General features: G+C 38.4%; 1 protein-coding gene across 6 annotated transcripts in view; it reads right to left on the bottom strand.

Annotated features, from left to right (window-relative positions):
• Positions 1–223: 223 nt before the first annotated feature.
• NEBL (nebulette) overlaps positions 224–18,950 on the bottom strand; it is a 309,240-nt gene continuing 290,513 nt past the window's right edge. For all 6 annotated transcript variants that reach the window (XM_080382351.1, XM_080382349.1, XM_080382350.1 and 3 more), the window contains one exon: positions 224–18,470. In XM_080382351.1, coding sequence (XP_080238477.1) covers positions 18,294–18,470 — 177 coding nt within the window. In that variant the 3' untranslated portion in view covers positions 224–18,293. The remainder of the gene's footprint in view (positions 18,471–18,950) is intronic.

The raw sequence follows: 18,950 nt of genomic DNA, 5'->3' as shown, positions 1-18,950 counted from the left end.
TGAAACACCACACCAGTTTCCTGTATGTCTATATCTCATGAAATTAAACTGGCACTAGCAAGGTAGGATATCTAGCTTTTACTATTCCTGTTTTTATTACAATTCTTCTCCAAGACTGAAACTTCATTGCTCTTTATTGTAAATGCCCTAAGAGATGGGAAAAAAACTTAAAAAAAAAAAAGTCCACACAATTCTAACTAGATTCTTTTTTTTAAAAAAAAAAAAAAAAAAGAAAGAAAGAAAAAGAAAAAAGAAAGGTGTCCTACACTTTGGGAAACAGCAGTGAAAACAATGCTATAATGTCACTGAAGAAAGATTCTCTGTCCAGAAATGTATCTTCTGCTAATAAGCTCTGACAAGTTTTTGGTCTTTCCCAGCTGACCTCTGCTCCTGAGCAGTGGCTTGCATTCATCAGCCATGCTAGGACCCAGGATGGGCTACTGATCAACACTGAAACTAACTTCTTTTGTTTGTGAGTTAGCTGTAGTCGTGCTCAGCTGCTGGATTTGGTTCACTGTATGGCTGTACAGACACTTCCAATGGTGTTTTGTTGATGCCCAGAGGTCCCGTCCAACCCTGACCATTCCGTAATAGTGAGGATGGTACAGGGCAGAACAAATGGCTGGTCGGGCAGGGCTGGTTCCTTTTCTCACTGACATAGTTCACATCAGGTAAAAAAACCCACAGAACTGCAGTTAACTCTGCTTTCCACTTGGACTTACACAACTAAAATTAAATTCTAAACAGCAAAGTTCCAGCTAGGTTTACATTTATCTGTTATAATGGTAAGAGGTAGGTGTAGATATATACACACATACATAAATATATTGGAATACACTTCAAAAAAAGCTGAACTGAGAGCTTCTGAATAGCAACTAAAGCAACAGCTTTACTAAAAGACTTGTTTATAAGTGAAAATAACGAGTCATCCCCACTAGTTTATACAAAAGTACGCAACTCATCCAACTTGTATATAAAATCTTGGTAGGAACAAGAACCTAAGGAAAGTAAAAGGGTCAAAACTTCACCCAATAAACAGATAATCATGTAATAACCACTTGATAATTTTAAATGACACCTAAAAGACATTAGTCACTGAGGAATGTGTTTTGCACCCATGACATACTGCCAGGAAAAAGCTAGTCACCAATAAGCTATTAATAAATTACGGTTCTTCTTCCAATTCTCAGTATTTCTTCCTAAAAAGAGTTGACATAAGATGCTTCTAAGACATAGTAACACTCCTGCTCTTAGGTATCCAAACATATTTTGGCATGGCCTTTAAATTTTTGGCATTACCTTAGGTTTCATTTTGGACAGCATACATCACCTTCTTTGTTATGTGTAGAACAGAAATTAAGGATTCATGAACCTCATCATATACAATGGATTCCCTTTTTATGCCATTGTAGATCTTGCGTTTAACATATGATGTATAGTGCTACTAGAAAGATCTCAGTCAGCAGAGATATAAAAGTATGATTCATTCCACGATAAATTCAGTCCATGAGCAAAATGAAGTAATGAATATTTGCAATCAAGAACTGGAAGAGGTATCTACAGGCTGTAATATTTTTTTTCTGTTCTGGGCCTGAAAATTGTTTATCATCTCTGATAGTTGTTTGGCAACGGTGATGTTTTCAGCCAGGGAAGTAAGAGGTGAACCGCAAGCTTTGTGGTGCAACTTCAAAATACCTGTCACATCCTCATTGAATTATGCGGCATGGAGTCAACAAGGCTTACAGAATGAAATCCTCTGAATTATTTGACAGGTGATGTTTGAAGATCTGGCAAAAATGGAAAAAAACATCACAAGTACCTCTCAACTGTGTAAGACACATACATGTTCTGTTGTCCTGTTTCCCTTCTTCCATCTGTCACTTCTCTGAGTTTAAAGCTGGGGCTGACTGAGCAGATCACCTGTCTGCTTGCTCAGGAAGAGCTTTTCAAAGCACAGATATACAAACAGGAGGAATAGTCACTAAAATCTTCAGGAAACAAACATCTAAGTTTTCACTGGAAAAATCAGTATTGTTTCATCCAGACATTTTCTAATCATTGCATATATAAGTTTCTTAGAGCACGACTTCTAAGTCATGGCACCACCACAGATAACTGTTTAAGCAAAAGTCATAAAAAATTCTCTATGAATTGCTTGTGGCTTACAAAATATACAAACAAGCCATCTTGGGAAGCAGCAGCAATTCTAGTGTAATAAGGAACGCAACAGCCCAACTCTGTACCAGAGAAAGGGGTCAGTGCAGCAGGCTGGATCCTGCCTAGTATACTTAAATTGTACACCACCAAAATCAGTGTTCTCTCCACTGAAAACAATAAATTATTGTGAAAATAGAAAATAATTAGTGTTGTGAAAACAGAAAATAATGACGTAAACATGAATTGGGTCAGGACACAGGGAATAGTACTCCTCCTGTTCTAAAATGTACTTTAAGAGCATTTTAATGACTTGATTTTATGCATGGCAGAGTATTGCTCTACAGCACTCTGTGTCAGGACCTTTGAATAAACCAGCCACAGAAGGTGGTTCTTTACTGAGTCACCATTCACAGTTCCTACGGCATGGACAGGCAGTGCAGAAATAGTCTTAATTTGAGGAATGACAACATGACTGTAAAACTGTCTGGTTTAAAACCTTCACCCAGACTTTCTGGGATAAAACTTGGGTTTTTTTCTTGAGAGGATAAACAGCTACCACATTTAGACCAGCTTGTGTTTATTAGCTAATGTCCAGCTGTGAAATGTGTTAACTTCAGCATCAGTCATTAGCTGAACATAATTTGGTGCTTTACAAACACTCAGTAAATATAGTAATGTTTATCACAGATCTTCCACTAAAATTATTAGGAAATGCTTTCCATGTTTTCAGAGGGCTGAGGTCAGAAACAACTTGTACAATATGCCAGGACAAAGATGATCAACCTACAGGAATGGATTGGCTAAAACTAGCTGTCTGGCCAAATGTAGGTTAATAAACACCAACAACTAAAATCTGGGAAAGAACAACTAGGGTTGAAAGATGAAGTAAGGGAATTGTTTCAATGACAGAAGTTTCCTCTTCACAGACCATAAAATTAAGTCTTCATCCATGCAGTTGAAAATGGTCTTGATCATATTGTAAAAATAATGTACAAACTTTAAAATTACTTTTATAATGTTAGCATGTTTCCTGTGGGACTGGATCATGTTGCAAAGAAACCACTTTTACCCCAGGTTTACAGCAAGTAACTGGAATTTAAAAGATTATGACATGCTAAATAGCTTTATTTTATTACCTAGTCTTCCTGCTTTCAGCAATGTATTTTTTTATTTTAATCAAAGTGTCTCTGTAACACCTTGGCAATGACCTAACTATAAACAAAATTAAAAATCTGGAATGAAACTAAAGCTCTCATATCTTCTGCTCTGCTTTATTACATTCACAAAACACAGTGGAGGAATCCACCAATTCTATAGTCAGAATTAATAAGTAAAATTGCCTGTAAAAATAATAATAATAATAAAAAAAAAATAACAGAAATGCAAGCTGAAAGCAACTTTGGAATTCTTACTAGTAAAACTATGTAGAATTAGGTAATTATCATGACTGGGAAAGAGAATGCATAGAAAAATGTTAAAAAATGCATCCCAGTAATATTCAGGCTAAGAAGCTAGGGACATAACTAGGTAATGTAATGAAACACAAGCACTTACTGTTGAAAATTCAAGGCGTGCAGATTCCTTAAAAGTAACCATAGCATCTACATTCAAGGCTTGGAAAAGGGCAATCACAGCAACTAACCACTTCGCAGCCACTTTATTACACTCTCAGATGAAGGAGAGGAGCCTGTACGGCGCCATACAGAGGCCCTGCAATGCACAGCCTTCCAGAGGCCCATTCCCAGGGGCTGGAGCCAGTCTCTGGTTCTACTCAGAGAGGTGAAGCCACACAGCCACATCTAGACCTCGATCATGGCCTGAGTTTGAATTCACTTTCATTCCAAATGCTCTGACCATCATTTCTTTTTTTCTTTTTTTTTTTTTTTTAATTATTTTTTTTTACGTTGCCATGGTATGCAGTTCTAGTTTGGAGCACATCAAATGGATCTCCAAGACCAGGATACCCAAGTGCAAGGAAAAGCCACAGAAGACCCAGGCGCATGCACCCAAGGTGGAAGAAAGCGGTAAAGGAGATGTAATTTTGTAAAGCTAATAAATAGGGGAAACAAGTGGAGCTATAAGAGCAGCAGATTCCCTACAAAGGCCCAAGAGGAGCAGAAGCCAAGTCCTAGCAGTGTCTGATGCTGGAGATGCTGCCCAGGGTCTTCTCTCCGTCACAATCATGGACCTCAGCTACACCCTACATATTTGGCATCACTTCTTAGAGAAAGGGAGAAGTTGTCCTTCTTTCTGTGCTTCTGTGAAGGTTTCGCAATCCTTGCACTCATTTTAGGCAATGAAAGAAACAAAGAGAAAATGGAGGAATTTCAGAAGAGAACTAAAATTATTTGTAATTATTTGTAACTGGCATATGAAGAAATTCTTAAGAAAATACTACATTTGGCAACTGTGGAAGAGATTAAAGCTACACTCATGTAGAAAGCATCTATATAAAGAAAAGGCAAAGGAACTGCTTTATCATGTCAGTAATACAGGTCAGTAGGTAAAATGAAAAAATCATGTATTTAGGGAACGTCAGTCATGGATGACGTGAGAGAGATCAATGGTCTGAAAAGGAACATCCTCATTTTTGACCTGGAACAACCCAAGTGAGGCTGAGGAATGTGCTTGGAAACATAAAAGGCAGCTGGGAAGCACCATCTACTCACCTCTTCATTGCCTTCAGCTGAATAGAGCCCCCACCGCTTCAAGGCAAGTGTTAATCACCTGCTGGCACAATGGTATTATACTAATAAAACAGTGGGATTTTAAACAGTTTTGAGTGCCTTTTCCTTCCAAGATAAAGTCTCCCAAATTAACAGTGAATTTCAGACTCACCCTGTATACATGTGTGAGTAGGTTCTTATTCTCTTGTATCGATTCCACTAATTTCAACTTGGCCACAGAGAAGTTCTCATGAAATACCCCTGTTCATACAAAGCTTCATCTCCATGTCTTGCATATTTAAAAATTTCAGATGAATCTAAATAGGAGATGATTTTGAAGTTGACATTGTTTGAGCAACAAAGTGCTATGTTAAGTTCAGCCAGCAATAAAAGTTCATTTTTAATGGACTCACATGAAATAAAATCACTACTTTTACCTTTAGCACTTGAGTTTTGTCTTTTAATATGAAAAAAAAAAGTATCAAAAATACTAATTTGCTTTGGTTGAAATGTGGAATAGATCAGGTAATAAAGATGCAGTGTACATCACAACAAGGAGAGGTTTGGGGAGAAAAATCCTGTCACTGCATGCGTAGCTGTCTCTAGAGCAGATTGATTGGTCTTAATAGTACAATAAAACCTCTGCTGCTGCAGCATCTCTTACTGCAGCTTCTCCTTGACTATGCCTCCTGCACTGGTTTTCTTGCAGTCATATACAGCATTTTGTTACACACATTAAACTCTACGAACTCCTAAGACACCACCATAGGCACCAGCACAGATTTCTAAGTAATTATCACTGTTCAGGGAGCACATATGCATTTTCAAGTACTAGGACATTTTTAAGCACCACAACAATACGGTGCCAATATTTTTATATTTTAAGTGTTGAATTACGATAGTTAAATGGCTCAGCTCGTCTGATCCAGTAAAAAATATTAATGAAACATATTTTCATTCCTTAGTTATCTCTGATATTGATTTGCACTGGAGATCATTTTTTGTAATCAATTCGTATTACTAAACCCTTTTGATTTTATGTAGAAATTCTAATTAAATATACAGTACAACTTTACTTGAAACACAATTAACATAGCCATTTATGCATATAGCAAGACAGTTACCAGACTATGTCCTGCAGCTAATTCTGATCATTCGTAAACACAATCTCAGTCCTAAACTATAGACATTTCAATGGTGTGCATCTGCCCCCTTGTGCCAGTTTTACTTGACTGCCTTTTTTATTGCTAAGGGGGCTAATGAACTACGTATGGTTCACCCAGTCCTGTAAGGCTGTGTTTAAAATCTCACATCCGGTTATTTTGCTCCTCAGCTTCCCTGTCAGTGTACAACAGAAAAGAAGAAAAGAGATATTGTTGTATACCTCCATCTCAGCTCCTGGACATTTTTTTCTATAAATGCAGAGAGGTTTAGAAAAATGCAGAGAGGTACACAGCGATCAGTGGTACATGTATCAGGATTACTGCAAATGACTGTGGCCAGCGGCAGTTTCTGAACATCTGAACACTGCATCAGGTGAAGAGACCTTTGCTCCTGTCACAGCAGGAAAATGCCCAAATAAAAGAAGAAACAAGAGGAAGTTTGCTCTGCACTTCAACAAGAAAGAAAAAAAAAAAAAAAAGCTATGAAGGCTGGTTTTCATGGTAAAACCTACCACGCTTGGAAAACAGCAGGCTAAGGGAGGCACTAAGTGCTTTCAAGGGTAATTTGATTTAAAGGAAAATAATCAAATTTTACTCCAGGAATGCTCCTTCTGTTCCTCCAGGTTTTGTAGTTGGCCTGGAGACTATGAAAAATATTAATCACAAGTGCTCACAGATCCGCTTAGGAGAAATGGTGCTTGAACTTCCACCACCCTTTCCTGAGCATCCTTCACGAGCTGGAGTGAGCGGTGAGGCTCCGTTCCTGGGTGACTTGGTCTGTCACAGCCCAGAGGGGTACCCCCAGCTCTGCAGCTCCTCCTGCCTTCCCCAGGTCTGTATCCCCTCCTGGCACAGTGGCTGCACCACCTCCATAGCTGCACTCCCACCTCCAGCTAACACATCCATGTCCCTCCTGCCGCAGCTACTGCTCTGCTGCCGGAGATAAAAATATGCAACAAAGTATGAAACTTACAGAAAAGAAAAGAAATAAAAAATAAAAATGAGGGCTCAGAAATCTGCTGGCACTGAGCCAATGCTGAATAGCAGGGCTGAGCTGCAGGTTTTGAGGAAGGTGCCCACAAGGCCACCTGCTTGGAGTGACTTGCTCCAAGAAGGTCTGTGCTCAGGACCTGCTGCCACCAGCAGAGGTGCAGCACCACCAGCTCATCGGGGGCAAAATCTCTCACTTCCTCAGAGGTTGGTGAGGTGCACCCACACCCTTAACAAAGCTGGGACAGAAAGATAGAATTTGGCCTCCACTTTTTCCAGGTGGCCCATTTCTGCTTGGGGATTTCCTGTCTGTTGAAGGCCAAAATGCGCATTTTCCCACCCACTCCACACAACACAATTTAAAAATTACCCTTGACGTGTTTGGCCACACAGGACATACTGAGTCAGAGCTGTGTACTATATATCACCCCTTCACAGTTTCTTGATAGCAGGTAGGAAATGCAGAGACCAGCACCAAGTCTTAAATATCTCCAAGCTGAAGCACCTCACCTGGAATGGCACAGGCAGTCATTCATCCCTACTCACATCTCACAGCCCTGAACACTTTGCTGAGGGTGTATCTCAGCTCTATTATAAAAAATTAACAGATGGTCTTTCAGAGCATGACTAGCAGACATAGTTAGCTTCCTTTTAATCCAGTAACTTCAATCCTTACCCAGGATTTGTTTGTTCTTCTCACCATTGAAAAGGTTTTGACTAAGTAGCTTGTCCAAAAATAACTAACTGCCAAACCACAGAGAATTCAGAACTGATACCCATTTCACTGATGATGTCCCATTTCATATAGCCTAATTAAACATTCCTTAGACTACAGAAACATAGCTCTAGTCTAGTTGTTAGATACTTGGTTTAAGGGTAAACAAAAATTTTGTGATTCCTAATTCAGTGAACATTTCACTATTTATATAGTTAAGTCATTGAAAGATGATGAGTGATTTCTCGAAGCACACTAGAGTGTTAAAATGTTGAGTGAAATTTCCAACATCAGTCTGTTACCAATGTTGATGATTTCAGATGCAATTCGAAAATACAGCTTGCCTTTCATTTTCTTGGTTCTGAGCCTTAATATATTATAAAATCTGCCCTTTCAATTCTTGTTTTTGCCTCAGCTGAACACACAGCATGATACAGAGAAGAAATACAGCAGATTAAGAAACTTGAGTCTGGACTAAGAAACAAGGTTCAGTTACCCTGATATGATCCATGGTTTCCCAATGTTGCTTCTTAAAACTGTTCAGTCCTGTACAGAACTTCACTGCATATTTGTACAGAATTCAAATGAGGAAAAAATTAGAATTCAAACACTGCATATCTGTACAGAATTCAAACAATAAAAAGCTTTTTAGAGTAAACTAATGCACAGACTAGGTAAGCTTGTTCCACCTACCTTACTAAGCTGTGAAGTTCTGATCCAGTTGTAGGTTCCTTATGGTCATCAGGGTTAAAGCATGTTGCAGTAAGACATGAAAAGCCTGTTGTAATTTTACAAAAAACAAAACAAAAAAAAAAAAAAAGTATGTTCCTCAGACAGGATTCACATAGCTCTAAAATACATAGTCACTAGACCAGCAGTATTTAGAGGAGGAAAATTTTTAGGGGCACAGGACTGTGTGTGCTTCTGAGATCATGCGTTCAGCTTAGGGGACAAATTAGTTTGATTGTGACCAGTGAATATGCCCTCGTTTTGAGTCATTTTGTACCAGCTCAGATCACAGTTCTGGCCTTCTTGTAGGGGGGCGAGTACATTCCTGCACATATCCTTGATCTTTGAGAACCAGTTCGGCAGCACTAGGAAAAAGAAAAAAGGCTCAAAATAAGAAAACATACATCTCTAGACTGGCAGAAGGCCCTAAAATGAGCAGATGTGATGTATTCTTCCTGCTTGGCCATCATACCATGAGAAGCAGAAAAACAAAGCAGTAGAACACCAACAAAAACATAAGCAGCAACTAGTCAAAATATCTAAACTCAGTATGTCCAAAAGCAGTTGCAGCTGTGTTTACTTGATAGCATCCAGAAAATAAACCCAGTTGCAAAGTTACAACTTTACTGATCTCACAGAGCACTGGTACCATAGTAATGGCTACTATTTTCAAAGGAGTGATGAGCTGAGAAAGCTCTCACAGGAGTCTTCACTAGGTGCTTGCACTCTGTCAAGATCGTACCTGTTGTCACTGTACCATGTGTCCTCCCTTCCTTAATTATCACAGCTGTGCAACACAGCATCATGGCCAATGGCATCTGAACAGTGAATATGTTACTTGTTTTGATATGTTGCTTGAGGGTGGAGTAAAGAGCCATGGAATGGAGGTATTTCACAGGTGTTATTTAGCATAGCAATAAGAAATTGCAGGGAGATAAAGTTATCTGAAGTACTCCAACGTTTGTGATCTTTGTCCCTTGTCACAAAGGTAACTGCCACAGGGAATACAATGTTGAAAGTAGAGCACAGTAATTTCATTGGGTTTTGAGGGCCAAAAGAAAATGCAAAAAGACCAAAGTAAAAGTTTAACTAACTTTAAGATTTGAAAGCGTAACTGTAAAATGTTGTCTTAAGACCTTACACCTGCCCTTGAATCTATTCTTCCATTAATTTGTCTAACAGCATGCTAAGTCACACTACAAGGAGCAGAGCCCTTCCATTATTTTTTTAAAAAAGTTAGAAGGAGGAAAGATAAAGGTTGAAAGTGTGTGCACGCTGAATGTCAACCCAAATGCCTAGCTCAACACTCAGCCTGCTTGTTTGCTCTACCTTGCACATGGTTTGCCAAAACTATCTGATCCACTTTCTCCACTTCCACGCTGATGGAGGAATTAATCTGCACACCTAGTTAGTTGATTATAAATAATTGTCATCCAATTCTTGTATTTGCTTTGAACGGCTGGAGTAGAAATGAAAACGACAGCCTCCTGAATAGCTGGGTCACTCAAATATATGAACTCAAGTTCTCAGCTGAACCACTTCCTAGCAAGACCTGATACGCCATTTATCCCACCTAACTTCAGATATCCACACTGCAGTCATCGTAGCCTGCCTAAACAGTCCCTTAGCGCCTAATTCATCTAATTTATTTTACATGTATGCTTCCTATGAAATCAGAAGTTGTCAATATCATCTTAGAAACAAAGAAAATATAAGTCAGGAATTTTTTTTTTTATTTTATAATGACATATTTATGTATAGAAAGGCTGGATTTTGATATAGGTAATTGTGTCTCACAGAGACCCTATCTCATGAACTCAGAATAAGCGGTGCTAAGAACTGAAAAGTTCCAGTAAGCAGGCTAGAGCCTATCAACACAGCTTCCACAGTGAGCAACACACTACATCTACACAGCACAAGATCTTCACTCTAACACTGATGGAGACAGAATGACTCCTGAACCAAAAGTTCAGCTCAAAATCGAGGATACCATAATGGAGATGCTAACCTTCTGAAGAAGAGAATGAACAAGAACTGATTTGGGTATTGACGAGACAGTGAAAAATCTGATCTCCCTCTTCTCTGAAACGAGCAGCTGAGCTCAGAAGCACCCTGAGGACAGTGAAAGCACAGTTAAGAGGACTTTTCACAGATAATTGTTCATAGCTGAGCCACAGACATGTAAATGGGCACATGTCCATATTCTTTGACTTCTGCTCAAAGGTCTTGACAGGAGAACAGGTAGGTGAGGCATGCTAAAGTTCCAATCCTGAATGCAGGAACTATAGAGGCCAGAGAGGCCTGACTGGAGATGTCTCAAGCCCGTTGGGTTCACTGTCAGAAATGTCACAGCCTGGCTGAAAGAAGAGGAGGCAAAAGGGCCAAGATATACAGTGAATCCAGTGTAGAACTGCTGGGGGAGGGAGAGTTTAATACAGAGATAACACTAACAGTTTTCAAGCAATTCAAATTCTTCTCAGTGCCTTCAGAAACCTCTTAAAAATACCTCCTTTGGGTCCTGGAAAAGCTGCTGTCCAAAGAAACACACTCCCAGAGGCTGTAAGCATGTCAAGAGAAGAAAGATGGAGGAGGAGGAAAAACACAGAAAAATTATGCCTTCAATCGAAGAACAATCACAAAAGCTACAAGCTGTTTGTGAAGTCATTGAAAATGGATATCTATATGCCAAGCAATGTTTTAAGAGCCAAATGTTAATACCTGGAGGATGTCTCTTTGTAGTCACAAATGGTCAAAGCCACAAGCCGGTAGTCTTCTACATGAGACCGGGCCTCTCCATATCTTGATTATAAACAGCAGGCAGGTAAGAAAGAATTCAACCTTAAAATATATAAAATCAAGGACTGCTCAGACTCTGTTTAGGACACAATGCATAATTATGATTCGCCAGTTTCTGCTGACAGTGTTAAACACGTGCCCAGCACATAGCACATCACGCAATATCAAATTTGTAAGGCATATCAGCTCTGTGTCACATCATCTCACCCTGGTATTTACACAGTTCAGAGTCAGGAACTTGCTGTGGTGCCATGGAGCTCAATCTTCTGACTGTACACTGGGATTTCCTTCCTGCGGGGCACAAGAATTCATTCCCTCTGTACTATCTGAAGTCTAATTTTCTGGAAGTATAAATTTGCCCTTACAAATGCCATATGCCAGTGGATGGCATGCTGTTGGGCTTCAGACTAATTGCTCAAAAGCTGGACTAGGTATCTGCACACTACCCCTTAGTCACCTCTGACACTACAGCACTACATATGCACAGATATAGGTCAAGCACATCTACAAAGTATTGTTCAGCTTACAGGTTAGTTGTTCAGTTCGCACTCTCAGACACATGGTTGACTTGTAGTAACCTCTGCAGCAAAACCGGAGTAAGAAATCTGTGGCTTTTCACTTCAGCCGCGCCTTCCCACCCATATCATGCTTTCCTTATGCTGATGCTATTGCTCTTGAGGTTGTGCAATAAACTGAATCACAAAAAGAATGTTGACAAAAAGAATCATTTGGAAATAAAAAACAAATCCGGATCATTTGGTGATACCACTTCAGTGTGTCCCACGGGTAGCTTCATGGAAAGAAGAGGATGGTACCCTGCAGGACAGGACTGGAAACACGGGCAGTGGATTTGAGTGGAAGGAAGGAGAGCAGGCAGTACTTGTCACAGCCAGTGCATTGGGCAACCATTCCTTCAGTACAGAAAACTCTATGTAAAATTACCTTACTCTTGCTAATTAACACAACAGAGAAAATGAAAAGCCCAGTTCTGTGACAGAGCAGAAAAGAGGGCACCCTAAAAGCAGTGATATTTAGAAAGTCTCAACCCATCCAATATACAGTATGGAGGTTCTTCCAAGTGCCAGTACATAGATCCTTTTGATGATGATACTCTGTGGGGTCAATAAAGACAGGAAAGCCCTCTTCACTTCAGCCATTTATTAGATTTGACACTGCTAATGAACAAGGACATAAGCCTTCAAATGCCGAACACATGACTCCTACCAACTTCGTATCAGTGGTTCTCAGGAGGAGAAACTTCACCTGAATTATATATTTAGGATAGAAATAAAAAAATCAAGTACTCCAGCTGCTCTAGCAGATTATGGAGGGGTTTGCAAATAAAACACATTCTGAGTGCTTGAGGTCTATTTTGGCAGCTCTTAAATCTTTTTCTTATTGAAAACTCCTGTTTGCTACAATATATATAAAGATGGGATTTTGCTATACTGGCAGCATTTCAATATATAAAATCACCACAGATCATGGAATCAGAGCTCTGTAACTAATTAAACTTCACAGGAAATGCTAACATGTATTTCTTAAGGAGAAAATTAGTATGGTAGCAACTGTACATCACTTACCTACAATGAACTAACCAGCTCCATTTGTAGCTGCCATCTGTCCTCACTCATTGTTAACAGCCTTCTTCAAAGTAACACTTGATAAAAATCAAAAGATCCTAATGCAGTCCATTGGACTGCACACTCAATACTCAAATAAAACATGTTCCTAAGTATAATAAACTTCTTCAGGCAGAGCAGTTCCAAAATACTTCTGGATTTTAACTTAAACCTTCTTAAAATGTTGTAGGAATAGTTTACTTGTGTAAGTGAATAAAGATAACCCAAGAACCATATTTGTATATAAAATTGTCTTAAAGAGGCCAGTAATCTGATTTGTTTTCATTAGCATTTCACTGAGAGCACACCTAACCAAATGCCCATTCAAAAACCAGGAAACTGGTATTAGTCATATCAGCAGACCTCCTTCACTTGCTACCTTTGCTTATTTAAACAAACCAAGGGACATGGAATGTAACTCACTGTTCTATTGAAGATTACAAATACAGACAGAAAAAGCAAATTAACCCTCCAAGGAGAAGGCACTTCTGAAATAAAATGGTGGTTTGGGAAACTATATTTTGAGATCAAGCTTGAAGAATAATAGTGCTAACTATTCTAATTATGTTTGAAAACTCAAAGCTTCCTTAGTTAAAGCAATATATATCTTTGATCGCTTATACTAATAGGTATGGTAGCTTTGCAGAGTATTGTTTATGAATATAATACATACATAGTGCTGAGTTTAATATTTTATTTGAATGACGTTCAATGTTATGCAAAATAAACTGTTATGTTACATCCACTGTGACATCAACTAAAATGTGAACTAGTTTGCATAGGTTAGTACTTTGGGCAGCATGATGTTGCTCTAGTCCACCAAGGCTTAAATATTCACAGTGTAGAGGAAAAAACAGGAATTAAAGCATTTCTACTAAAATATATTTTAATAGCTGGTGTTAACTTTCTGCATAACAAAAGCCAAATTAAGATGATACATCATATGATCCAAGAGTAAGTATATCTGTCCTTTGAAAAACAATTGTTACCTTCGTAACTGTATACTCCCAAATACAGTACAGTTTTGCAAAATAACTAAAACTTTACACACTTTAAAGCAAACATAAGCCAAACTGCACAGCGGTTCATTTTTGCTTTTTATATCACACTGCAAAAACCAACAGCTGAGAGGGTTTCCACATCATGCTAATCAATGTCAATACAGTCATTGCTGTCTTCCAATGTTCTAGCAATTTCTAATAGTAATATTAAATACACGATTGTAATGCTACAGTATAGCTTATTTTCCCCCCTAAAATAATAATAATTAAACAAATGTCAACAACAACTGGATTACAACTTAAGTACAATATGCAAATTCTATTTATCAGACACAAGAAGCATATGAAATTCCTTTGAATATACTGTTGTAGTGCAGGCAGTTTAGGAAATATAGCTTTCAGGTTTTCTTTCAAAAGGAGAGATGAGGTTCCTATGGCATAAAGCTGGAGAAAATCACTAAAAGCATCGCAAAATGTTTTATTCTTCTACAGCTCACCAGTACTTTGTATTTGCCAGCATATCAGTTTGGAGAACTTCAACAGCATCTTTTGTCTGTTTCAGTATACTATTTAAACATTTACTAAAGCGTATTCTGTATTTTAAATGGAGTATTAATCAACATAATTAAAATCTAACATTTTATACCCTGTACCACTTTCTGCCACAGACTTCTGTATTTGTCATTTCCTTTTCATTGTACAAGATGACATGCAGTCGCTGCACAATAAAAACTAGAATTATTACCTTTCCTAAGTATTAGAGACCTTCCATATCCCCGAGGAACACTTGGGACACATTTGTCAAAAATATAATCCATGGGATGTGATCCTTTGTCAAATCCCAATCTGCTGAAGTGGTTTATGGTATGCCAAATGTAATCAAGAAAACCCTGTTTCATCAAGATTAAATGCTAATGTTCCATAATGAAAAATTACAACTGTGATATCTGTAAGTAGCTTTGTTTAGAAAATGAAAATTAGCCAGGCAAGAAAGAGTAATGAAAAGCAAGGCACCCATTTGTTCTTGTATATATGTATGAATATGCTCTATGTTGTTTTCTACATTTATACTTGTGTTAGCAAGAATTACAGCACATTGTATCTTCTTCATTTCTAAAATGCTTAAAATGGGAATGTGTGAACTTCCAACCTGAATTTTGGAATATCTTGTGAAATTCAGCTCCTTAAAAGTCTTTTCCTTTCCCCCAGAAAAATGCTGTCTGCATAAAAAAAGTACAGTGAGGGGAACATGCTGCGTTTAAAAGGAATTTACACTTCAAAGGTGACAAGATAGCATATAACATCTGTTCACACCTATATCCCACTGCATGTAACAGGCTCCAGTGTACACCTTGTAAAACCTGAGCTGGCACAATTTAGTTGCTGACTTACTCTCCCTATCTTACAAATTTTAGATCTTAAAAAAACATCATTTTTATAATTGCACTCTGATAATTTTGGGCCTTTGATAGCACTGCTAGAACAAAACTGCATAATGACATTAAAGTTTGGTTTACATCAAAAAGCAGGAACTGTTCCATATGAACACGGATTACTAAGCATATACAACATAAAAACCTGACTACATGAATGAGTAGCTTAAAACAGTTCTTAGTAATTCTGCTGACATACCATTCTCAAGAGAAATACAATTCACATGTTGTTTTGTTTTCCTGACATTTTTATTTTGCAAATTGCTTTAGCTGTTTTGCCAGGCTGATGAATATTCAAAATTAATAAAGGAAATTTTATTTCCATTGTTTAGCATAACAGAGTCCTCTAATGTCATCGAATGTTCATTTTCTGATTTACTGTTCACTACACATACAGTGCTCAACGCTGCAAGCCATCTCCTCATTTAAGGAGAATGCTAGTATATTTATAGGTGGAGACTTTCTTTTTTATAAGTCACTAAAAATTGCAACTTGATGCAATGTATCTATTCCCTATATTTCTTTTTGTTCATATCTGGTTAACAAACTGACAAGTTGTCCTTATTGTTGTCAGCATTACACAGCTAATAGAGCAGTACAGCAGCAAGTGATAGCCAATTCTGCATCAAGCCTCCTCAGAAAATGTGCCAGCCATTGTAAGATGAGATTCTTCTCCTTGCTGTTGATGGCTGGTGATGAAAACCAACACAGAAACAGACTGCTTGTCTCAGAGCTTCTAGCTCAGGTTACCACATCACCCTTTTGAGAAAGCCATTTGACTTGCAAAGCTTGCTAATTTCATGTGAAAGTCACCAGTGATTCATAAGGGTGTGTCACAGCAGCAGCTCTACACACAAAACTTTTAAGAATTTCAAATGACAGCAGTGTCACCCATACAGATTGCATATTTGCAGTATCGCATCCCTGGTTTTAAACCACAGTTCTTGAAGCTAGATGCCCCCGGTCAGCTTTAGCCTTGAAATTACACAGCTGACAAGAAAGCACAGGCAATTCCACAGTCACGGGCATTTTTTAATTTATTTTTTTTAATACAGTCATTCCACGCTGTTTGGCATCTGGTATTAGCCCTGTGTTAGCATGACCTAAAAATAATTGCATAAGCTTTCCAATTCCTAATTGTGTGCAAAAACAGAACTAGGAAGTATTGGCACTGACAACTTTCAGTTGACACAATAAATCCATACCGCCTGCCTTCTTTATTCTCTAAATAACTATTGCAGGCTTGCTCGCTTACTTTTGTGAAATGAGAAATATAAAATTGCCTTTAAACTCTATATTTAATTCTACTTTCAAAATTTCAGAAATGGAAGAAAGCCAGTGCAGGTTCAACGTTCTGAGAGCTACTTCAAAATTAACTTCTCCAGCACACGGCTGAACACCACAAATGATACTATCAGCAAAAACATTTTCTTCCTTAGACATGTATGCATCCACACGAGTAAGCTCCCACATGAAAGTTTAACTCTTTTGTCCTTCCTCCCAAAGTTTCTCCCTGGGAGGGAACATGGCATCCTCCTGGCACCCAGTCAAAGCAAAAGCAACTTCCCTGTGACCCAAGCCTGCTGACACAGTCCCTCTTAAAGATCCATTATGTCACCTCTCCCCAGCCTCACAGTCAGACCTGGATCTCTCAGTCCTGATCATAAGTTAACGGACACCAAATAGCATATGTGAAGGTTTGTCAGCAAAATATTGTTACTGTTTTCTACAGATGGCTAAACTGAAGCATGATGGCATACAGTATGTCGGACTTCTGTTTGGTTAGTTTCCCTTTCAGTGTCAGTTATGAGAAAGATTACATCAGTAAAAGAAAACATAGTATTTCTCCATCATTAATCATTCGGCAAGCGTACAACCCACTGTTGGATCACCAAGATTTCTTGAGGAAACTGAAGCAATAGGCCACTGAGCTGAAACGCACTACAATAACCAGAGCTATCCTCTACTCCTCAGTGGAGGTGCAAGTATTTCTGCAGCAGGGTAGGTACATTAGCTCATCAGCAAAGCAGCCATTAAGCGAGCTACCTGTGGTAAGGAGGAGGGACGTGACTGCAGGCTTTGTGTGACTGCACGGCGCGGGGGCCTCACACAGGATATTTATTTACAGCAGTACAGGTGAAGGTAAAAGAACTAACACGAAGTATTGGTTGTACGTTGCCCTAATGGAAGTTTCTATTTAAATGCTAAGTATTACTAGAAGGACACAGAAGAGTTGACAGGTTTTATATTCTAGATAGTCTTTGCAAGGAATTTTCTGTGGAAAAGATACTGAAGAACCATGATTCCAGATATGGATCTAACTGATGGACTGGGATGCAAGCAAAGCTGATAGAAGAGGTCACTGTTCGAAATAAGAGAAAATGGGTAATCCGGGAATAAATGTGAGTATGCAAGACTCAGGAAATTTTTGCTGTCAGAATAGACCTGCTTATTGTAAGGCTGCAGGGCAGTAGAGTGTTTTATTTGTGGGTGTTGAGTTTTTTTTTTTCACTAGCATATTACTTGCCATTATTTCAAATGACTGAATTATCTACTCAACGTTTTTATTTTTATTAGGATGCTAACTGCTCAAAAATTAAACACCTCCCTAATAATTTGAAGATGTGTTCAAACTCCTGTGACTTCAGAGTGCCATAAGAAGTGAATTGATTTTATGGTTGTTATTATAAACAGAAACAATATCTTTGAGGTGTAGGGAAAAGATATTTCCCCTTTACAGCTAATTGACTGAAATCTTTATAGGACTGGCAGCACCAGGCTTCCAGATATGTTTTTCATTTTGAGGGAGCACTATTATAAGCAATGCTGTTTTCAAAGCTTGAGCTTCTTGTTGATTATTTATCTTTAGTTTAAAGGACTCTAAAATTGGATTCTGAGTGAGAATGCAGACTGTTACAGCAGTGATAAAGTCATGAACATGTGCGCTTAAAAGATTCTTCTGAATTTTTTCTAAAAGGTTAGAGTAAATCATAATAAAGCTCAAAGGACTAGAGACAAAAATTAGTTAACAAACTCAATATAATTTGCTGGAAGCATTCCTGTTTTCCCAGTTCTCTGAACAGTACCATACATCCAGCCATCATCGATCGGTTGCACATTAATGATATAATCACCATCCCTGAAGGAAACTTCATCTTCATCTTGGGCACTGTAGTCATACATAGCTCTGTATGTTCTCTGTTGAAGGAAAGAAAACAAGGCTGTAAAGTCTCAAGCTTAAACAGAGATAGATTTCTTCTCTTCTTTGCACAAAGAAAACGAAAAAAAAAAACAGTAAAAAGTACAGAGGGAGCAAGGCAGACAAATCACAAGTTACCCATTAAAAAGAAACAGCACACCCTCCACCCAGTCAAATATAGAGTGAATACAGCCCCTTCTTCTGAGTACCAAAATAATTATTTTTGTAAACCTACATTGTCCAAAGTCCTCATACAAACAGATTTCAAGCCATTCACTGCCTCTTCGAAATACACCAACTGTTGTTTCATATATTCACTAGTAACAGTTCATTACATCCAGCCATGGCTAGCTGTGCTTCTGCTCCCTATCTGCATGATTCTCAAATGGCTTCTCCTGTGTCTTCACGACAGAAAAGCAGCACTGTCTTCATCCAGGTCATTAACTTTGCCATCTCCCTGAATGTCCTTCATTTCTTTA

This window comes from Falco punctatus, assembly GCF_963210335.1.
Source record: "Falco punctatus genome assembly, chromosome: 4".
In the NCBI taxonomy this organism is placed as follows: Eukaryota; Metazoa; Chordata; class Aves; order Falconiformes; family Falconidae; genus Falco; species Falco punctatus.
This window is presented reverse-complemented; position numbering and strand designations above follow the sequence as displayed.